A 23,452-nucleotide genomic window follows, 5' to 3' on the forward strand; every position below is an offset into this window, starting at 1 on the left:
GAGAGAGAGAGAGAGAGAGAGAGAGAGAGAGAGAGAGAGAGAGAGAATAATAATGACAACAACAACAACAATAATAGAAAGCTTCACTAAATTATCCTCAAAATAATTGGTGCCAAAGCCAAGAAGATAACTTAGAAGGTAAGGCCACTTGCTATGTAGGCAAGCATGAGGACCTGAGTTTGAATCCCCAGCACCTACACGACAAACAAGGTGTGGCTGCACAGGACTGTAACCCTAGTGTTGGGGGATTGAGTCAGGTGGACCCTGTATTAAGGGAATAAGACAGAGATTTAGGAGAAAAACACCAGACTTCCTCTTCCAATCTCCATATGTACTTACCGCTGTGCATGCAGCCCTTCACACTCACACAAGTGAAAACGAAAAGTATTTCGAAGCTGGTTTAAGCCACATGTTGAATAAATGAAACTGGGAACCAAGTGGGTTGGTGCGGTGCTGCTATGTATTCAAACGCTAAATATTGTATCCCAAGACCTGGTCGCTCCAAGATGAGCAGGCAGATCCTCAAGGATGAGCTTTTTAATATAAACCTTGCTCCCCAAATTATCCATTATTGGTTAGTAAAGACACCTACAGCCTAGGCAGGAGAGAGGTAGGCAGGGCTTCAGTTCCCAGGCTTGAGGTCTGAGGCAGAGGCCACAATGGAGGAGAAAAAGAGAAGGCACCATGGGTAGGTGGATCGTGACAGCCAGCCCGTTGGAGTAGGAGCAGCCCAGGTGGAACAAGGCAAATAATATCTTAGGGGTATTGACAGGAAAGTAGACGGAATAGCATAGGGAGGTTGATATCTGCCCAGCTCTAGTGGTTTAAGGCTTATTATAAATGTAAAGGCTTTGTGTCTTTTATTTGGGAACTAAATGATCTGAGGTGGGGTAAAGGTCCCCAAATAATATTTGCCACTACATGACCTGGCGTCAAATGCCAGGGTTCCTGCATGATTTCCTTATACTGAAATTCTGCCAGTGTGTCCGTCTAGGCTATGCTTTCTTTCAACAAGGAAGTACGGAATGGGGCTTGCCCACTGCTCAGTACGTGCAGGACATGCCACAGGTGGGAACAGGAATATATCCAGTGCCCAAGTCACCCAGCATCACCAGCTTTGGGAAAATTTGCCTTCAGGTCAGAGTCCAACAGAGGCATGAATCACCCTGTGTCTCTCTGTTCTCAGTCTCTAGAACTGCCTCTACTCTCAGTTGGATTTAGGCCAGCAGGAACCCTATGGTCTATAGGGAAAATGTCTACACCTAGCACTCACATGAGCAGCTTACAAGGACAAGCAAGTAGCTAGGAAGAACGTGTTGAATTTTGTTGCATAAGGATGTGTGGAGAGTCAGAAAAGAGGCAGCCTTTGTCTAGGAAGCAGAGCCTGGCAACTGAAGCTGAGCAAGGCACATGGGCAGTGCCTATCTGCCTGCTGCTGAAGCCGTGACTGCCCAGTTCAACCCAGCAGCTGTGCTGGTATGGTGACTACAGGCTTACGCACAGGAAATCAGAGCAGAGGAGATGGAAGGGCCCTCCAGGACCAGACAGGCCACACTTCCATCTGCTATTGGGGAAACTGAGGCCCGAACACACTGTCACTTATGGACACTTGACAAGATTTCCTGAGCCATGTAGCTTGGGGAATCCATTGCACATGCTCCATCTCCACGATACAGAGGTCAGGCGTGCGATCTCCCTTAAGTCGGGGGAAGTGAGTGAGTTCTCTAGTCAGAAGTCTTCAAAGACATGTTCTCTAGGAGCATGGTACCCACTGGGAGGGCTGCACTGAAGAGCTGGCTCAAAGATGCACCTAGCTCAAAAAGCTCCAGAAAGGCAGGGAGATGTCACAGAAAGGGGTTGTAATATTACAGCCATCCACTTCTTGGTGGTGTCTTCCTATTGTACAGAACTAGCAGTAAACCAGGCCCTCATCTTCTTTTCTTTAGTCATCCAAGAATAAGGGCACACCCAATGAGGTGATACGAGCATGCTTGGCAGCAGACAAGCATTGTAATGAGAGTAGAAACCATAGGTATTTGAGCAATTTCATGTAACTTGCTTGTGCCCTCAGGACCTCCTTGAGCTTGATCACATACATATATATCACTTCTATTTGATATGGGATTACTGTTGTCATGTCCTATTGTATAGTGGGTCTGATATCCAGTTCATGATGCTCAAGTTGCATGGTAACTTGGTGGCCCATTATCAAACCTTCAGTTACCATGAAAGCACATAGCAGGCCAAGAGCTGTCTCTCAAAGGGAGAATAATTGTCTGCAGAAGATGGTTAAAGCCTTGCTTCAAAACCTCATAGATATCCTTTGTGATCTGTAGGCTCAGATTTTTTTTTCAAAACCTAGTTTATTTAGGGTTCTTAAAGGCTTGAGCCTCCCTTGTAACCCACTGGTCAGAGGTAGTGGAGAAAACCCAGTTAATAGGAAAAAGGTGTTCCGGACCTCTTTAGAAGTAGTTTAGTTCCTTGAGGCGATTCCACTCTTCAATGTCGGGATATCAGCAGTTTATTTCAATAACAGACACCAAACTCAAATTAGTAGCAGAGGCACAATCCAGCAGAAGCAGCGAGGTTTTGCTGAATCGGCACAAGTCAGCAAAAGCAGCCAGAACCAGCCAGAATACCATGAGAAATTCTCCGGCACATTTCTCTCTACGAAGTAAAGAGCAGTGGAGAGCAGCAAAGACCAGCAAAGCATTGCACAGCACAGCACTGCAAGAGCGTCCTCTCGCTGTTTGTGGGTTCCATTTATATTCTTTCTAAACATCACACGCCCTCCAGAGTGTCTGTTCTCAGCAAAACATCACACACCCTCCCACCAGACAGCTTCCAGAAAAACATCACGTGACACAACTAAGTTATTCAAGATACCAGAAATTTTCACTTCAGTGATCTACTTGCCAAAGGCTCCAAACAGCATCCCTGTCTGCCACTGATGCCTCAAATACCAGTCTGATAGTCACATGACCTAAGCAGTAGAGCAGCCTGCACAGCAGCGTGCATCTGTTGAAGAACCTTCTTTTGTTCCAGGCCCCACACTCAAAGCTAGCAGTTTTTCAACTCACTTGGTATTTGAACCGGAGTAGCACATCCTAGTGAGGAATATGCTGTCTCCAGAATCCAAATAGATCCACTAAACGTGTGCTTCTTTCTGGGTGATAAAGGGACCAGATATAGTAACGGATCCTTTGTCTTAGAAGGAATATCTCTGCAAGCCCCATAGCACAGGAGTCCTAGAAATTACACTGAGGTAGAAGACCTTGAATTTTGTTTGGATTTATTTCCCATTGTCTTAGTTAGGGTTACTATTGTTGTGATGAAACACCATGACCAAAGCAACTTGGGGAGGACAGGGTTTATTTGGCTTATACTTTCACATCACGGCTCATCATCAAAGGAAGGCAGGACAGGAACTTAAACAGGGAAGGAACCTGTCAGCAGGATCTGGTCCAGAAGTCATGGAGGGGTGTTGCTTACTGGCTTGCTTCCCATAGCTTGCTTAGCATGATTACTTATTGAACCCAGGAACACCAGCAGAAAGATGGCTCCATTCACAATGACCTGGGCCCTCCCACATCAATTAAGAAAATGTCCTACAACTTTACCTACAGCCTGATCTTATGGAGGCATTTTCTCAATTGAAGCTCCCTCCTTTCTGATGACCCTATCTTGTGTCATGTGACATAATTACTAGCTAGCACAGGCCTCCTCTGGTGCATATGTATCACCAACAAGTCCAAAGTGGTTGCTACCTCTTGGTCCAATTGGCATAATGTCATCAGTATAGTGGATCAATATGGTATCTTGTAGAAGAGACAAATGATCAAGGCCCCTTTGAACAAGTTATGACACAGGACTGAAATGTTAATATGTCTTTTGAGGGCAACTAGAAAGTGTGTTGTTGGCTTTGCCATCTAAGAGCAAATTACTTTCTGGTACTTTATGGACAGGTACTGAGAGAAAGGCATCTGCTAGATTAATAACTGCAAACCAAGTTCCAGGAGATGTGTTAACCTGCTCAAGTCAGGACACCACGCCTAGTACAGAAGGAGACTGCACCAAACGGAAGACTTAAAAGATGTGGTCACCAGGCAGTGTCAGTACACACAGGAGGCAGAGGCATGGGGATTTCTGAGTTCAAGGTTAGACTTATGTCTTAGTCAGGGTTTCTATTCCTGCACAAACATCATGACCAAGAAGCAAGTTGGGGAGGAAAGGGTTTATTCAGATTACTTCCACATTGCTGTTGTCACCAAAGGAAGTCAGGACTGGAACTCAAGTAAGTCAGGAAGCAGGAGCTGATGCAGAGGCCATGGAGGGATGTTCCTTACTGGCTTGCTTCCCCTGGCTTGCTCAGCCTGCTCTCTTATAGAACCCAAGACTTCCAGCCCAAAGATGCCACCACCCACAAGGGGCCCTACCCCCTTGATCAGTAATTGAGAAAATGCCCCACAGCTGGATCTCATGGAGGCACTTCCCCAACTGAAACTCCCTTCTCTGTGATAACTCCAGCCTGTGTCAAGTTGACACACAAAACCAGCCAATACAACTTGGTTTACAGAGTGAGTTCCAGGACAGCTGTGGCTACACAAAGAAACTCTGTCTCAAAAAACCAAAACAAAACAACAACAACAAAAAAAACTTAAAAATAAACGCTGCTATGAATTTCTGTATTAGTTGCTTTTCTGTGGTTGTGTTAAAATGCCATGGCCAGGGACTAGAGAATAGCTCAGCATTAAGAGTACTGACTGTTCTTCTAGAGGACCCAGGCTCCATTCCCAGTACCCTCATGACAGCTCACAACTGCCTGCAACTCTAAGATCTGGTACCCCTGCACAAACATACATGCAGATAAAACATCAATGCACATAGAATAAAATTAAATCACCGGGCAGTGGTGGCACATGCCTTTACTCCCAGCACTTGGTAGGCAGAGGCAGGCAGATTTCTGAGTTCGAGGCCAGTCTGGTCTACAGAGTGAGTTCCAGGACAGCCAGGGCTACACAGAGAAACCCTGTCTTGAAAAAGCCAAAACCAAAACCAAAAATAAATAAATAAATAAATAAATAAATAAATAAATAAATAATTTTTAAAAGTGTCCTAATTAAAAGTGACCTACCAAAGGGTTTATTTTGGCTTATGAATACAGGGAAGTCCACAATGGTGGGGTGGCATGGTGGCAGGAGCAGGGACCTGAGATATCACATTTCCACTGCACATAGGAAACAGATGACAAACTGGACGTGGGGTGACATTATAAACACTTCAGTTAAATAGTTTTTTAGATTTATTTGATGTTATGTGTATGAGTGTTTTGACTGTGTGTATGTATGTGTACTGTGTGTGACTTCTACGTATGTATGTATGTATGTGTATGTATGTGTACTGTGTGTGACTTCTACGACTTCAGATCTCCTGCAACTAGAGTTACAGATGGTTGTGGACCACTGTGTGGATGCTGGGAGTTGAGCCTGAGTCCTTAGCAAGATCAAAAGTGCTCTCACCATCTCTCCACCCTAAGCTACAAACTCAGAGCCTGCCCTTCAGTATGTATGTCCTTCAGTAACTCTCCATGCCCTAAAAGTCCTATAACCTCCCCAAGGAGAATCTTCGACTATGTACCAGGTGTTCTCAAACTCACAAACCTATGAGAGCTCATTCAAATCACCACATAGGATTCTCGGCCCCAGGAGGAACTTGTGCATCTGTCTTCACCTGTACCTTCCTTAAGCTCAAGGGGGAAATGAGTCGCTGCTATGTTCTCCAGGTAGAAATCCTCATAGAACTCTGAGACCTGTCTTTCCTGACCAACCCATTCTCCATGCAGCCCAGATGGAATGTCTTAGAAGATCTGTTTGGGTAGTTTGAACCACTGTGTGGTGAAGAAGTAGGTAGTTGAGGGGTCTCATGTGTTGGACAAGCTTTTCTTCTACCTTTCAAAAAAAAGATCTCCTTTTACTGAAGTGTGTGTGTGTGTGTGTGTGTGTGTGTGTGTGTGTGTGTATGTGTGTGTGTGTGTGTATGTGTGTGTGTGTGAGTGTGTGTATGTGTGTGTGTGTGTATGTGTATGTGTGTGTGTATGTGTGTGTGTGTGTGTGTGTGTGTGTGTGTGTGTGTGTGTGTGTGTGTGTGTGTGTGTGTATATGTGTGTGTGTGTGTGTGTGTGTGTGTGTGTGTGTGTTTGGTCAATATGGTGATTCCAGGGGGCTATATATCTCTGTGATGATCTCTAAACAAGTTGAAAGTTTGCTTAGCCCACCTTCCTCTCTGCATATTAGCTTTGACCAGACTCAGAAGCTATTCTAATGTAGTAGTATGTTCTGTTGAATTTAACTGTGTTTAGTCATTTAGGAACAGGATCTCAATATGTGGCCCAAGTCATCCTTCAGCTTATGATTCTCCTGCCTCAACCTCCCAAGTGTAGGGATTTAGGTATTTACCACCATACCGACTACTTTTAATAAACTGGATTTTAATTGTGGTGATGGTGTTATGGTTTCCAACACCTGGTTTTGTCCACTCTGGTTTATGATCTCAATGGGCTGAGTGTGTGTGCCTTCTAAGGCATGTGTGAGGCTCTGGGAAAAGAAGAAAGAAAAGAGGGCAAGAGGGACGGTGGGAGGGAGGGCGGGAGACAAGGAGAGAGGGAAGGAAGGAAAAAAGAGTAAGTAATTTGATTACATTAAAAAAAAAGAAATAACGCCAGGCAGTGGTGGCACACGCCTTTAAGCCCAGCACTTGGGAGGTAGAGGCAGGTGAATTTCTGAGTTCAAGGCCAGCCTGATCTACAGAGTGAGTTCCAAGACAGCTAGGACTACACAGAGAAACCCTGTCTTGGGAAAAAACAAACAACAAACAAACAAAAAATGAAAGAAACAAAGAAAGAAAGAAAGAAAGGAAGAAAGAAAGAAAGAAAGAAAGAAAGAAAGAAAGAAAGAAAGAAAGAAAGAGGGAGAGGGACAGAGAAAGAAAGGAAGGAAGGAAGGAAGGAAGGAAGGAAGGAAGGAAGAAGGAAACAAGCAACTACCCAGTTAAGTCACTTCATAGAATGCTCAGGCTCTAGGTGTCATCCACCCATGGCCTGCAGGTTCTTGCACAACCTCATTCTGAAACACCAATCTTCCCACGAGTGTGCCACTGGGCCTACTTTTCTCCCATTCCAGGTGTTCTCAACTTTTCCCACTGCCTAGAATCTTCTTTCTTGGTACCTAGTCCACTCAAGCTTCTGAAAGCTCAGCCCAGTCCCAAATGGGCTTTCAGACAACCCCAGAACCTTGTCTTAAAATCCCTGTTGAGTCCCAGACATAAAAGAACCAGGCTAGTCCCACTGTGCTCTTCCTGTGTTTTTGACCCAAAGAACCCATAAGAGCTAACGGTAGGGCTGGGGCATGACCCAGTGTTAAGAGCACTGGCTGATCCTTCAGAGGACTTGGATTCAATTCCCAGCATCCACATAGCAGCTCACAACCATTTGCAACTTCAGTTCCAGGGGATCTCACACTCTGTCTGTCCTTCAAGGGCAGTGCCCAGAGAGCAAAATATCCAAACACATGAAATAAAAATTAGTAAATATTTTTTAATTAAAAAAAAGAGCTAACGGGGCTGGAGAGATGGCTCAGTGGGTAAGAGCACTGACTGCTCTTCTGAAGGTCCTGAGTTCGGATCCCAGCAACAACATGGTGGCTCACAACCACCTGTAATGAGATCTGATGCCCTCTTTTGGTACGTCTGGAGATAGCTACAATGTATTGAGCAGGAGCGAGAGGGGCCTGAGCCAGCTGGGGCCTGAGCAAGCGGGACAGTCCTGAGTTCAATTCCCAGCAACCACATGATGGCCCACAGCCATCTGTACAGCTACACATAAAAAATAAATAAATAAATCTTTAAAAAAAAAGAGCTAATAATGATTTTGTTTGCTATCTTTGGGGGAGTTTTTGTTACATAGCATTAACCCTGGCCGTCACTCTTCTGACACAATTGTGTGCTCACAGAATCTTCTTTGTACTCATCCATTGTCAGCACACATGCTGATTTCTTTGAGAAACATATCATTCTTCTACAAAGATGGACACAAGCTGTCCTCCTTTTCGTACTGTCAGTGTCTGGTCTTCCTGCTCCATGTTCTCTTCTAGAGATCTTCACCCTTGGTTTTTTTTAGTTTGATGAAAATATTGACATGCACCCAGGGGTACAGAACAAAATGCATCAGATTTCCATGAAGCCAGAAGAGGGCATTAGGTTCCCCCAAAGCTGAAGTTACAGGCAATTTGGGGCTGTTTGTTAGGGGTGCTGGGAACTGAACTCAGGTACTTTGGAAGAGCAGTAGTGCTCTCAGCTGCTGAGCCTTCTCTCAGTGACCCAGAGGGCTATCTGTAGAGAGAATCTCTTATAAGCATCACCTGTCAAGAAAAAAAGCCGATGGACGACGAGCTGAGACAAGAAATAGGAGGTAGGACACTGGCAGCAAAAGAGAGGATTCTGGGAAATAGTGAGAGAATAAAAGGAGACACGGAGAGACATGGGAGAGATTCAAGCAAGATGCTGAGGGACTAAGGAGACAGACAGGGGAGATGAAGCTAAACCAGCCTTCAGGATAGAATAAAGAGACATTTGAGAGAGATGTGGGGTGGCAGGGTGGGGGTTGGGGGTGGACGACACTGAGGAAGACACTAAAGAAGAAGCAGGCCAAGACTGAAAGAGAGGTAACTAACCAAGTGGTAAACAGAATAGTTTGAATGGGTTGGTAAGTTACAGGGTAGTCAGGGAATGAACCAAGGCTGGGGCTGAGGAATTTATTGATAAATAATTAGTCTCAGAGTTGTTGCTGTTGGGAACTAAGTGGCTGGGAGGAAAATTTTATTATTTTATTATTATAGCTATATTGGTCTTTCTGAATAGTATCACGTTTCTACTTTGGAAGACTCTTGTCTCCAGCCCACTCAGGTCCACTCAGGTCCCTTGACCTCAACTAATACTTGCACTGAACTTGGTAGACCAAGCCTAGTCTTGGAAGAGCAAAGGGAGGAAAGATCCATGGATCTGAGCGTTCATACACTCAGCGGGGTCATTGTGTCTGACGCAGGTTCAGTGTTGTTGTGCGTCTCCCTTCTTCAGGTACCCGGCATCCTCCACTCACCCTTATTTCACTTTCAGTAATCTCTTTTACAACTTCCTGCATAGGCTGCTCAACGCAAACCACCACTTCATCAGCTTCCTTAAAATGACCGTATGACTCTCTCACACACAAACACTTGGGAATTTAGTCCACCTGGAGGTCCAAGGGCTCTGGCTGTCAGGGATGGCTCCAAGCTGGATGACTGTTTCCCTGGGGATCTCATTGGAAAGGGCCGGGCCTCAGCTTTCCACCCACCTCTCCTACCACAATACTTGCATTTACAGTTAACTTTGATTTCTCTCATATGGGCTCACAGCTCAGCTGTTAGTCTTGGTAGCCTGTGGAAACATCTGGTGGAAGGCATGCAGTGAGCACAGAGTTGCTAGCCTGTGGCCCTCGGCTCCGAGGGCAGCAAAGACTTTGAGGAATCCTCGGTCTTGTATGTCATGGAACCTATCTAGTCCAGGGTTTTGCCCATGGCCTTGGCTGGGAGGTGGCTACTGGCCAGCAAACCATTGTTGGGGTGGGAGTAGGGGTTCCTGCCGGCATTGCCACTAGCAGGAAAGCAAACTGCAGGAAGGCAAGAATGGAAACTCAGGATAGTGCCAGTTTTGTGGGTACTGGGTCCACATCTCCAGGGTCTGACCCTATGGTTTATTTTTCTTACACATCTAAACATAGAACTTGTGACCTGTCACTTCTACAATAAGAATGAATTCTATTGGCTGATAAGCAGAGCGCAGGGCTAGGGTCTAGAGAAGGATCTGTGATAAGCATAAGGACAGATTCTATGGGGGGAAGATGCAAAGTATGTGGGGCCTCTTTCATATGGCTGTGTTCTAGTCACTTGAGAGACAAAGCTCAGGATATTGGTGATTCAGGAAGGATGGCTCATAGAAGAGCAGAAAGATCGCCAGGTTCACTGACCACTTTTACTTTGGTATTCCAGGTAACCAGATGTCATTCATTTTCTTCCAACAAAGAAAATAGGCCCATGTGATTGACAATACTGGCTTCTCCAGTGTGTATTCTGAGCTGTTCCTCTTACACTCCACCATTTAGCTACACTACCAGGAAGTGACTGTTGACTGGCCATGCACAAAGGTAGAAAGTGACCAGATCAAGGCTGCCCTGAACTGTACATGAAGTACATGCCAAGGTGGGTCAGCCAGCTAGGAAGGCCCCCCAGGTCTGGACCAGAATGAATATATAGGGATACAGAAGCTGGAAGCAGGGGGCAGGAAGGACTGAGGATGCCACCAGAAGTCCTGGAGCCAGAACTGCCACCACACAATACTACTTGAGGAAACATCACAGCGTGGTTGAGCTCCACTGTGTGACACTGGTACTTTCTATCCCCTCTCTCACCATGGTGCCATCTTGGTCCCCACCTGCTCAGTGGGGTCAATACTTAGGGTTTCTGTCTCCTGTAAGTTTTACATTAGGGATATGAGCCAATTGAGCTCTTTCCACTCTATCTGCTCTGCAACAAGGTTCACATTTTGTTTGGCATATGCATTGTACTAGTTATCTGCCACATCATGAATGACCACACACTTATTCACTTGATAAACACTTGCCATTTTAGTTCCTGGGGGGGTCAGGAGTTTGAGTGTCTGCAGAGCCTCTTCCAGGTCACCACCAGGCTGTGACCATGTGGTGTTCACCTCTGAGGCTTGCCAACTGTGGTGCTTTGATAGGAATGGTCCCCACAGACTTGTGTGTTTGAATGCTTGGCCATAGGGAGTGGCACTGTTAGAAGGTATGGTCTTGTTGGAGTAGGTGTGGCCTTGTTGGAGGAAGTGTGTCACTAGAGCATGGGCCTTGAGATCTCAGATGCTCAAGCTATACCCAGTGTGGCACACAGTCTCTTTCTGCTGCCTGTGGATCAAGATGCAGAGCTTTTGGCTCCTTCACCAGCAGCATGTGTGCCTGGGTGCTGCCATGCTCTTTGCTTGCCACGGTGATAATGAATGAAACTGTAAGCCAGCCCTGTGGGGTTGGGAAGCCATGGAGCCATGGGGAACAGGCCTGGAGCAAGAGTGGGGTCAAGACATGTCCAGACTCCAGAAATCTCATTCCTGAGGATCAATCCCCTTTCTGCCCCAGACCTGTGTGTCCCCTGCACACATAGCCCTGTGCCCCCGCCTCTGCCCCAAGGAGGTCACATAGCCCAATAGGCAGGTTAAATTCCCTCCCACCTTATGCAAATGAGGCATCCCCAGCACTCTGGCTCCAGCCAATGATGTACACTCATCCCAAAAGCCCCTACCCCCTCAAAGGTTTTAATAGCATTTGCTGCCTCCGCCCTCGACCCCCCCACCCCCCCACCCCGCACCTTCCCTGCACTAAATGAGCTGATCACTGAAGCCGGTCACCTAAGAGTCTGTTCTCAACACAGTCACCACTGCAGGAGGTCTCATTCACTCCCAGCCATTCCTGCCTTGCTTCCTTGGTCAGGATCCATCAGTTGTGACCTTGGGCAATTCCAGGGAAGTGGAGCTTGCTTGGACAGCACAGCCCAAATGAATGTTCTCCTTTATAAGAGTTGCCATGGTCATGGTGTCACAACAATAAAACTCTAAGACACCAACAAAGAATCCACTTCTCTGCAGTGGTAAGAGCAAGGACCCGGCTGGTCACAAGCCACCCACCACTCCTACAGGATCCTGACAGATCTTTCTTTCATGAGCTTCCCACATACACCAGCTTCCTTATTAGCCAGCAAAGGGAGCTGCTAATAAGGAAGCTTCTGCAGAAGCTGCTTAGGGCATGATGTAATATGCCCTTGGGAGTAATATCTCTAATATCAAGACCCACTCACACTCCAGGTGTGAGCCATCAGGTCGCCATTCATTTATATCTCCCTGCCATGGGGGCTCACCATGTGCTGAAAGTATCTTTTTCCCATTGACAGTCTGAGGACTCTGTAAAACAAAACAAAACAAAAACCAAAAAACTATTTTATTTTATTTTATTTTTTAGTTTTTTGAGACAGGGTTTCTCTGTGTAGCCCTGGCTGTCCTGGAATCACTCTGTAGACCAGGCTGGCCTCGAACTCAGAAATCTGCCTGCCTCTGCCTCCCAAGCACTGGGATTAAAGGCGTGCGCCACCACCGCCCGGCTCCAAAAAACTATTAACAAGAAAAATGTGCTCCCTTTTTCACTCCACTGGTCTGTATCTGTTAACCAAGATGAGCCCTGATGCTTGCTTTTAGACCAATTTGGACCCAGAGAATGTAAGTCTTCCTATGTTGTTTCTCTCTCTCTCTTTTTTAAGAGTTACTTATTATTATACATAAGTACACTGTAGCCGTCTTCAGACGCACCAGAAGAGGGTGTCAGAGCTCATTACGAATGGTTGTGAACCACCATGTGGTTGCTGGGATTTGAACTCAGGACCTTTGGAAAAAGCAGTCAGGGTTCTTACCCACTGAGCCATCTCTCCAGCCCGGTTGTTTCTCTTTTTGAGAGTAGTTGGGCTTCAAACAGGGGCTCACCTTGTAGCCCAGGCTGGGCCCCAACTCAAGATTCTCCTACTTCTGTCTCCATTGTGTGTGACCCAGAGTTACTTTAACCCTTTGCCAACCTGCTGGGAGCACGAGTTGCTTTGACCGCTAAGAACATTCTTCTACATGTTTTCTTTCCCTTAGCTTTTTTTCACCAAGGAATAGAATAGCTGGGTCAAGGATAGATGTGGATTAATTCTGTTCTGTATGGACTCTCTGGTTTATTCCTGCTATTGGCCTCCTCTGCTCTGGGCAAGAAGAGATTCTTCCAATCAGGCTAGAGAGTAGCAGTTTTCAGAGACTGGCTCCTTTCCCCAATTCCTGGGTTAGAACTCTTGCCCAGGGTGGGGACTTGTCCTCAGTTCTGTGAGGCCCTGGCAGGGTGGGAGCTACCACTGGGCTCTAGACTAGCCTCTTAAATGATCAGGCACCTGAAAAATAAACCGCAATCCACCTGGTGCTAGGCCTGGCTCTGGGTCCTCTGTAGGAATCTGCTCTGCCCTCAGCCAGGTTGAGAGGGTATCTGCTCCAGCAGCCAGCGACCAAGTTTATCCCAGACACATCTTGTATCTATTGGCTGCTTGCTGCAATCAGAAGGCAGAGAGGTACTGGCCAAGTGGGTGGTCAAAGCCACAAGAACAGGCCTTGTATACTGCATGTGTCCCCATGCCCCTGTGCCCCTGTGCCCTTGTGCGTGTCCTGAATGCTGCCAAAATCCACCACTGAAGCAAAGGGCAGTGACCTTGCCCTGTGGGCCCACAGCCACCCAGTGCAGCAGCAGTGAGGTCACTTACATATGTGTCACATTCTGAGGTACTAGCACATATAGGGGCAGAATGAGCCCAAAGGGATCCAGAGCTGAGCTGGGGTCAGTATTGGGTGTCCTTGACCAAAGAGGAGATGTCTCGTGGATGACAGGCAGGGGCACTGCTGCTATTGGTGACCTAGTCATTCTTCAGTGAACAGCAGGCACCTCTGGGTTCTGGAAGTTCTGCTCTGGAGTAATGGTGGAAATGACAGGGTTTGGGAGGACAGAGGAAGAACAAGCTTGCTGGCTGGGGCTTGGAGAGGGCACTGTAAAGAGACCTGGAGCAGTAGGCTTGCTGAACACAAATCTTTAAGGTTCCAAGATAAAACTATGAAACGCTGTATGTGTATGTGCATGTGTGGGTGGGGTGTGCACCATAGGCATAACACGGCCTTCTTTTTCTTCACGCTCTCTGGTCTACCCGATGGCACAAGGCTCTAGCCTCTCATACAATGTACCTTTTATTGGGAAGCTGTGGAGTTGCTTTTCTGTAGATGGGCTCTTAGGAGGTCCCTCTTGGGGCTGCCCAGGTGAGAAGCCCAGGCCCTGGGGAAGGTAAGTCCTACTTAGCCACAGAGTTCTGCACAGAGGACATGTGGCCCGACTTGATTGTACTCAGCCTGATTCACATTTTAGGGTCCTGGTCAGCCCTGTGCAGAAGGAGCTAAAAAAACCAATTTGTCTTTATGCTTTATTTTTTCCCCTCTGTATAGCCATTGGTTGTCCTAGACCTCACTTTGTAGACCAGGCTGGCCTCAAACTCACTGAGATCTGCCTGCCTCTGCCTCCGGAGTGCTGGGATCAAAGGTTTGCACCACAACCACTGGGCTTCAGAAAAGACTTTTTAAAGCCTGTTAGAAGTCCGGGCTGTGGGTATCAATGGCAGAAGTGAGGACTGAGAGGCACAGGGGACTCTGGCACTGACAGTCTTTTCCTCTGGGTGCCAATGATATAGAATGTTGCTTTTTGATAATTTGGCCAGTCATGTGATTATGGCTTGTTTTCTCTCCTATATGTCAATTATGTGTCCATAGTTCAGTAAAGAGAAAGGAACTTGCCCACAGTGATATTTGGGCTTTGGGAGATAAAATGACAGTGATTTTTCTTGTTTTGTCTTTCCTTCCTTCCTTCCTTCCTTCCTTCCTTCCTCTTCCTCCCTCTCTTTCTTCCTCCTTTTTTTCTTTCTCTTTTTTCTCTTTCTCTCCCTTTCTCTCTCTCTCTTTCTTCCTTCTTTCCTTTCTTTCTCTCTCCTTCTCTCCCTCTCTCTTTCTTTCTTTCTTTCTTTCTTTCTTTCTTTCTTTCTTTCTTTCTTTCTTCCTTTCTTTCCTGTAAAGCAGGCTGACCAAGTATACAGAGTTATTAGGGTACTCTTTAAGAGAGGCTACATCTTATGCCATAATTAGTAGTCAATCTTTGCCCTGCTCCCGTCTGCCCCCAATTCATTTGCTCTGTGTGTGTGAGGTAGGTAGATAGGTAGGTAGGTAGACAGATAGGTTGTTGTTAGTTGGGCATGGGTCCCAAGTCCTTGTGCGTGCTGTCCAACAGGTAGCTGCTTTACCCCAGCTTCACTTCACACCTCTCACAAAGAGGAAGCATGCATTCTTCCTACCACAGAGGAATGGCTTTATCCTGGCTAACCATGCAATGCACACATGGAAACTGGTGATGGCTCCCTGCAGGGGCGATGACCCATCTCCCCTGATAAGCCTGTTCTGGTCCAAGACACCCTTAGATCACCGCATCCTATTGACAGGCCACTGAGAATCCATCCCTGGGACTCAGCAGTGCATGTTGGAGAAGCTACTCCCAGCACTACCCCCTCAACAGCCACGGCGGTGGAAGTGGCTTGGCTAGACACTGAGGCCATGCTCTTAGTTCTACATCGGGTGTCTCTGAGGTGCGGAACACAGGACCAGGAAGGGCTTTCCAAAAAGCAGAGCTTGGAGCTCACTGACTTTCCACAGGCCTCCACCTGAAGAAGAAAAGTAGGCCATAGCCAGGCCTTCTGCTATCTGCTCCCGAACAGCTGACCATCTCAGGCTTCCTGTCTATTCTCAGGAGTGCCCAGCCAGCACAGCCCACCATCTCATGGTGACCCTGTTTTGCCACAGCCAGAATCGTAGGGTTAGCTCCTGCTCAGGCTTGGAGCTTCTGAGCTCTTTGAACCTGCCCTTCATGTCCATCCCCTTGCCAGGACAGATCTCATAGACAGGGACTGACTTACCTAGCCTTGTTCCTTTCCACACATTCCATCCATACTTTCCTTGCCTAGACGCCATGGGGATGTACCCCATGGATGTTTAGGCTTCGGTGTTTGTGGAAGGTTGCTGACATCATGGAATGACTGAAGGACATCTGGCTGTGGCTTCTGAATCATGCAGTGGGTAGAAATGATGCTGCTCTCAGAGTGTGCAGACTGGGGTGCAGGTCTCAGTTCTGCTGTCCTGCCTCTCACCTGTACTGAACACTACCACTGCTAACCCTACAATTCTGGCTGTGGTAGAACAGGGTCACCAGGAGATGGAGGGCTGTGTGGACTGGGCACTCCTGAGAATAGACAGGAAGCCTGAGATGGTCAGCTGTTCGGGAAGCAGAATGCCTCACTGCCATCTGGGTTGGTGTAGCCAGTCTTTGCTACTTTGTGGGTTCTTCTTTTCCTCACCCTTTAACCCACCCCGCCTGGTTTCACCCTCTATCACTAGATAGGAGAGAAAGAAGGATGGGGTGGGGAGACAGAGAGGTCCCGTTCTTTCCTTTTGTTTCTTCTTTGAGCATGACTACTAACATACCACAAACAACCTCCCTGAACAACCAACAACCACTCACCCCACCTGTAGGGCCCTAGAGTCTCTGAAAAGTTCCCAGAATTCCAAATGTCACACAATCCCAGAAACTATCTGCAGCTGGCAAAACTATGCCTCTGCTAGAGCACAAAGCTCTGCTAGAGCACATAGCTGCTGCAGACAGTTTGAAGCAGCCCCACATCCCCATGCCTGGGTTAAAATGAAAACATAGTATTTTTTTTTTAGATGTTTTCTTTATTTACATTGCAAATTTTATCCCCTCCAAAAACACCCTTATCCCATCCTCCCTCTCCCTGTTCACTAACCCACCCACTCCCACTTCCCTGTCCTGGCATTCCACTACACTGGGGCATCAAACCTTCACAAGACCAAGGGCCTCTCCTCTCATTGATGTCCCACAAGTCCACCTCTGCTACATATGAGGCTGGAGCCATGGGTCCCTCCATGTGTATTCTGTGGTTGGTGGTTTAGACCCTGGGAGCTCTGGGGGTACTGGTTGGTTCATATTGTTGTTCCTCCTATGGGGCTTCAACACCTTCAGCTCCTTGGGTCCTTTCTCTAGCTCCTGCACTGGGGACTTTGTGCTCAGTCCAATGGATGGCTGTGAGCATCCACTTTTGTATTAGTCGGGCACTGGCAGAGCCTCTCAGGAGACAGCTATTTTGGCACTTGTTGGCATCCACAATAGTGTCTGGATTTAGTAACTGTATATGGGATGGATCCCTAGGTAGGACAGTCTCTGGATGGCCTTTCCTTCAGTTCCTGTCCCAAATTTTGTCTCTGTATCTCCTCCCTTGGGTATTTTGATCCCCCTTCTAAGAACGACTGAAGTATCCACACTGTAGTCTTCCTTCTTCTTAAGCTTCATGTGGTCTGCGAATTGTATCTTGGGTAATCCGAACTTCTGGGCCTAATATCCACTTATCAGTGAATGCATGCCATGTGTGTTATTTGTGATTGGGTTACTTCACTCAGGATGATATTTTCTAGTTCCATCCATTTCCCTAAGAACTTCATGAATTCATTGTTTTTAATAGCTGAGTAGTACTCCATTGTGTGACTGTACCACATTGTCTGTATCCATTCCTCTGTTGAAGGACATCTGGGTTCTTTCCAGCTTCTGGCTATTATAAATAAGGCTGCTATGAACATAGTGGAGCATGTGTCCTTATTACATGTTGGAGCATCTTCTGGATGATGGAGACAGGAATCAGGAAGGGCAGTCAGTGGCAGCCAGTCACAGCAGGTGCTGAGAGCCAGCTTCAAGGCTTGACACACAATCCCGATTGCAGTGCCATCCCCTTCTCCCACCTCTTCTGACAGAATCCCACTTTACATTCCAGCCTGGCCTCCGACTTGGAGCAAGCCCCTTGTCCCAGCCTCCCAAGTGCCAGGATTTCAGGTATGCACAGCTGCTATAGCTTGCAGCAACACTCCAGTAGGGCAATGTTCAGCTCCGAGGGCATGCTGGGATCTGTGGGGGCAGTATCCATGTCATTAAGCCTTCCAGAGACTTGAGAGGCTGACGAACTTTCTCAAGGTCACACAGCACTAGGTGTGTCAGACCAGGGCCCACACATTCACAACACATTCACATTCCCTTCTAACTGCCTCATCCCTTTCTTCCAGCACTATCGCTGCAATTTCTTTTGGGTAGAAGGGACTCAGAGAACGTGTAAAATGACCTGCGGCTATACCCCTGGAGGCTACTCAGGAGGACCCTTCTTCCTGCTGTTTGTTTAGGTGACTGCAAATTGAGACTTACCCAGGAGCCAGACAGGTGGCAGACCAGTGCAAGGCCTGATTCATTTTTCTGGGTCTAAACCCAGACTATGTGAATGAGCAGGGCTAGCTGGAGACCTGGAGGGAGATGATGGCAAGCACAGTCCTAGAAGCTGCTGGCTACAGTGTAGAGTTCTGCGATTTGGAGCAAAACCCACCCAACAGGAAGCAGGAGTGGCAATTCCAGCCCCTGGGCCACATCTCTGGCACTGGCTGTAGGACTCTGGCTAACAGTTCCCAAGAAGTCGTGCCAGGCCTAGGCAGCACCAGGTGTCTAGAGAATAGAAACCTGACCTGCTTTTAGTTTATAAGCCCAGCAAAGCATGGTAGCCCTCACCTGTAACCCCAGCACCTGGGAGGCTGAGGCAGGAGGACTACCATGAATTCAAGCCTAGTCTGGACTATAGACTGAGAGTGTCTAAAAACCAATCAACCAACCAAGCAACCAACAACCAAAACCTGCTGGGCATGGTGGCACTCACCTGTAATCCCAGTGCTTAGGAGGCTGGCACAGAGGTAGGAGGGTCAAGTGATTTGAGGCAACCCAACCCAATAAAAAAATGTGCTCCTGGCCTCCTCCCACAGCAACAAGGCTGGGTGTATCCTTCCTCCTAGGGCAGTGGAGGAAGCCTCCTAACGCGAGAAGGTAGAGGAGGGGAGGGGCCCTAGGGAACTTGGTGGGGGCGGAGCTCTCTTAAGCAAGACACACAGAGCTGCATGCTGGCACACTCCTAATGTGCTGCTTGCACAAATCTTTGGGACCTCCCTAGACATTAAGCTGGACATCTCCCATCTAACCTGCTTTGCTAAGGAGAGTGAGGTGCCTCACTAGAAGTAGACACCTGATTTCAAGGGATTAATTCCACCATGAAACTGCTTCAGCAATAGGAGACACAGAAGAGAATACTGGGCCTGGTGATATCCGAGAAGGGGAGCTCAGAAGTCAGCGTCAGGAGCCTCCTGATCGTGTTTCATCCCCACAGTGCTAATGGCTGCTGTGGATCACCCCACAGCTCCAACTCACAATGGGGAAAATCACCAAGGAAGACTGTCAGGAGTGGCTTGGGTCAACTGTCTGCTCTGGATAGTTCTATCTTGTTAGGATTCCAGGTCTAGGCAACTTTGCCCAGGATGGTATGTGCTGAAGTCTCCCCCACCCCCACCTCCAAAGGGAGACAGATTGAACCAGGCAATTGGACCCACCCCCAAACCTAAGAGAGGTAGGTCCTGTCTCTGAACACGATCACCACAGATCCTCCAAGGACCTGCTGCCAAAGCCGCAGTCAAGAAAGCACCCTCCTCCAGTTCACTTGAACAGACATTTATTGAGCACCTACCAAGTGCAAGGCACTGTTAGGTGCCACAAGAGATACAGAGTGACCATATGGTCCCTGCCCACGAGGAGCTCACAGTCTAGAGGGAGGCAACACAGTACACAGTTGGCTGCGGCTACACCTGCCAGAGTGGCAAGAGCCAGAAGCGAGACACCAATTTGCTGTGGGGCCACAGAATAGCGTAGAGCTGCTTCTGCTCAGAACACAAAGAGAACTCAGGGCTGGGCCTTTGAGGTGGCAGGCTGTAGGGCAGAAGGGCATTTCTATGAGAGGAATAAACATGAACAGGGCCCATGGGGAACCTAGATCTGGGTGGCTAGAGTGAAGATCATGGCGAGAGATAGAAAGTAGACAGTCAAGTGTAGCCAAGGGGCAGCAGCTGTGGACACAAGGCTCAGAGGGTAGGATGCTCTGGTCGCAGGTACAGGTCACAGAAGGAAGAGGATGATGCAAAATGGCCCTCTAAATGAACTTGGCATCCCCTGGAATTAGGGAGAGGGAAGAGCTGTAAGGTAACCAATGAGGGACCAGTGTCATGGCGGACTGTGGGAACAGGTGGAAGGCAGTAAGTAGCAAGCCAAGGGCCAAGAAGGATATAGGGACCTCAGGGTTAGGTGAGAGATAGCAGGATGTAGGCTGAGGTTCTGGGAGCCAAGACTCCACAGGGCTAGTGAGAGGACTGGTGTCAGAGTGGAGGGTAGTCAGGAGAGTGGTGACGCCTAAGGAAGTCCAGTTCCAGATCACCTACCACAGCCACTTAGGATGTGTGGCATTGCCAAGCGCCAGGCTTTCCTCTAGAGCAGAGTGCCCCCACTCAAGGTAGTGAAAGACTGAGGACAGCTTGCCATTCAGCAAGGGCTGCCCTTTCCTCTGTGAGCCCTAAGGGTGGTTCAGCTTGAGAACCACCTGCTGAGAACCTGCATTAAGGACGGGCCTTCAAGGAGAAGAAAGAAAGGGAGCAATTCCAGGAGGAAAACAAAGAAAGTAAGGTTAAGAAAGTAGGGGCTTTGCTGTCTGTAGCTACTCTGTTAAGGATGACAGGGCAACCAGTGATTTCCCAGGCTACTCCACAAACTGGGGAGGGGAAAGCGGGAAGCCAGAGAGAAGCTTTAGCAACAGAACACAGGCTGTGTGAACGAAAGGAATCAGAGGTACCAAGTAACAATGCAGGCAAACAGGGCAACTGATGGACCCAGCTGAGGTGGCTCAGAAAGCTGAGGAGGGCCAGCACTGGGGAGGTGTGGGAAGCAGGCGAGGGCCTGGGTCAGCCTAGTGCAGAGGACCTGCAATAGATGCCACTCCCAGGGGGAGGGCTAGGTTCTTGGGACTGGCAAGGAAAAGTGGAGTTCTCTTTCATGCCTTACGTGTTCAGCAAGTCCTAGCAATACAGCTGAGCCTGCCAACTGCACTGGACCAGGACAGCTATGGCAACACACACACACATACACACTACACACACTACACACACACGAAGTCCATCAGACACCTTGTCCAATGACCAAAGGTGCCAGCCTTAGCTGCACTGGACAGCCTCACCCAAATGTCAGGATACACAGGAGGCAGAGGCACTCCACATAGGGAGGAATTCTAAGACACTCCCAAGTTCACTGTGGAGGCACTGGAGGGATAGAGGTCAAGCATCTACAAGCACCTAGCAGCAACAGAGCTTTGGATGAGGCAAAGCAGCAAGTTGTGAGCTTTCTTCAGTGGCTGGATAACTGGGCTTTAAATGTTCTACCTAAATGTGACAGATTTCACAAAGAATCTAGAATTATATTTCACATTGTAATCTACAAAGTAATTAATGCCTTTTGGTTTCCTCCAGCTTTTTCCTCCCTCCTATATAGAACAAGGGGAAATGGGCAGGTATCTCTCAGAAACAATACTGAGAATACAGAGGCACACACAACTCAAAGATCAGGCTGACCGCGGGGCCTTTGATAGCCCGCACTCCTCCCTGCCAGCATCAGGGTGAGATAACTATGGAGCATTCTGGCTCTCCTGGTTCCCAGCAATGCTGGACTGGGATTGACCAGGCCAGAAGCCCTGGAGACAGCTCCACCGTGGCACCTTTGCTGTGTTCCCAAGCTGAAGCACAGGGTGAGGAACTGTGGTGGGTCACCTCCTGGGGCTAGCCAGAAGTCTCTGTTCTCTACTTGCAGAGCCTGCAGGTCTGAAACACTCTAGTGACAGGTGACAAACAGCTCCCCAGCAGGCTGCATCATCAACAAGTTCAGGAGAGAACATAGAAGTGTAGCCACCTAGAAGGCTCTGTATTCATCTCCTGAGGGATGCAGGGATCAAATGAACCAAGACACAGCACGGTGGCAGCATTCTGTGATCTATACAGTCCCTGCACCATGGCTAACAAACCAGCACCAAGTCCAGTCCTCGCTTACCTGTGGGACCAGGAGAAAAACAATCCACAGGGCAGTGACTCTAAGCACGAGGGCTAGAGACAGCATGGATGGAAAACACAAAGCCCTTTGAAGGTCCAGGTGGGAGTCAAGATGCTAAGAATGACCAGGAAGAGTTTCACAGACACAGACTTCAAGCTACACTGAGAAGAGACAATACTGAGATAACTGGTTCTGAAAGACTCAGGAAGAGCTGCTAAGAAACTTCTAAGAAGACAAAAGGAGGGAGATACAGGGGCTTTGATGTCCCTTCTGAAACTACTAATGCTATTTATTGGCTTGGGTCATCCTTGAGAATAGAAAACTTTTTGGCAAAGCTGTACAAACTCCACATGGGGTCTCCTCACCAGAGGCTTCAGCCTACCTTGCCTTCTGAGGTGAAGGTGGCTGTGGAGCCAGGTTGGGAGCATGGCAGCCAGGACTAGTGGGTGCACTACAGAGCTACGCCAGTCAGGGAGTCTGCTGGGACTCAGTTCCCTTCTCTGTCCAGCGGAGGAGAAGGAGGATGAGGCCACACGGCCGCGAAGACTTCCCACCTGCTCTTCAGAGTCTGACTTTGTCTGCGTACTGGTGACAGCCCAGGCATCAGGTGCCATCTAGTGGCTCCGATTCTCCACTCTCACAATGGCCTCGCTAAGAAGGCCCCACAAGAACAGAGCAGGCCAGCTGTAGGGATGAAGGCAGGGAGCACACGCCATGTTTAGTGGACAGGACAGATTACCTCAAGAAAATAGACTTTAAGAAGTCTTGCTTTCCGTAAGGAAGCAGCTCCTTTTTTTTTTTCTTATATTTTTCTTAAAATTTTATTTAGAAAGGCTAACCATATTCATTTGTCAATTTTTCTTCAGCTTTAAGGAAAATAGTTTTAAAAAACATAAAATTGTAAATACACTCAAGAGTAACTGCTATTAAACAGTTCTGAACAGGCAGAAAATGTACTTTCCTTTTACAGAAAATGTTAAATCTGTAATAGCAGCATAATTTATATATAGAAAAAAGCTGGCTTTGAAAACCCAGATTTCTGTATACATAAAACATCTCCCTCCTTTTTCTATACAACACAGCAATGTTTTCTGGGAAGGCTTCTTCACATTATGGTACTTCCCACGGGTGGCAGTTCCCTCTTTGCCCCATCATCAGTGGGCTCTAGCCCAGCCATCAGTCCAACACCAGGGCAGACAGGGCATTCAGGTCTTTCATGTAGGGATGAGCTGCCAGGATCTGCTCGATCTTCAGTTTCTGCTCAGAGTCAGGGAAGATCTTGAGTAGCGCCTCCCTTAGCTCGCTGGTCTCTGCAGAAGATCTCTGTGTTGGCATGGGAAGGTTCTGCTGCACACTGGGAAGGGTGGCCAGGGGGGAGAAGTGGGGCTGCTGGGGAAGCCAAGGGCTTGAAGATGCCTGGATCCGGGATGGAGGCTGGTGGCTGGTGTTGGCTACCTGGGTGTTGGGACTCCGGAAGCCAGGGTCAAATGTGCCCACACTTGGCAGGGCATTGAGTAGCGGCTGCATGTCTCTGTGGATGAAGTGAGAAGGACAGTAAGAAACCCTTTCAAAGCACCTATGGCTAACACTGAAGGCCTAGATGCTAGTTCCATGGTTTCTGAAGGCCTGAGGAGAAAGCCATGGGGTGGTGAAATCAGCCCCCAAAGCGTGGCCTATAGGGCACCC

General features: G+C 47.9%; 1 protein-coding gene across 1 annotated transcript in view; it reads right to left on the reverse strand.

The window, feature by feature from the left end:
- Nucleotides 1-19,338: 19,338 nt before the first annotated feature.
- Nucleotides 19,339-23,452, reverse strand: part of N4bp1 (NEDD4 binding protein 1) — a 47,341-nt gene continuing 43,227 nt past the window's right edge. Inside the window, exon 7 of the mRNA XM_031340718.1 lies at nt 19,339-23,297. Within this exon, the coding sequence (XP_031196578.1) occupies nt 22,943-23,297 (355 nt within the window). The 3' untranslated portion in view covers nt 19,339-22,942. The remainder of the gene's footprint in view (nt 23,298-23,452) is intronic.

The sequence above is a fragment of the Mastomys coucha genome, unplaced genomic scaffold, assembly GCF_008632895.1.
Source record: "Mastomys coucha isolate ucsf_1 unplaced genomic scaffold, UCSF_Mcou_1 pScaffold22, whole genome shotgun sequence".
NCBI classification, from domain to species: Eukaryota; Metazoa; Chordata; class Mammalia; order Rodentia; family Muridae; genus Mastomys; species Mastomys coucha.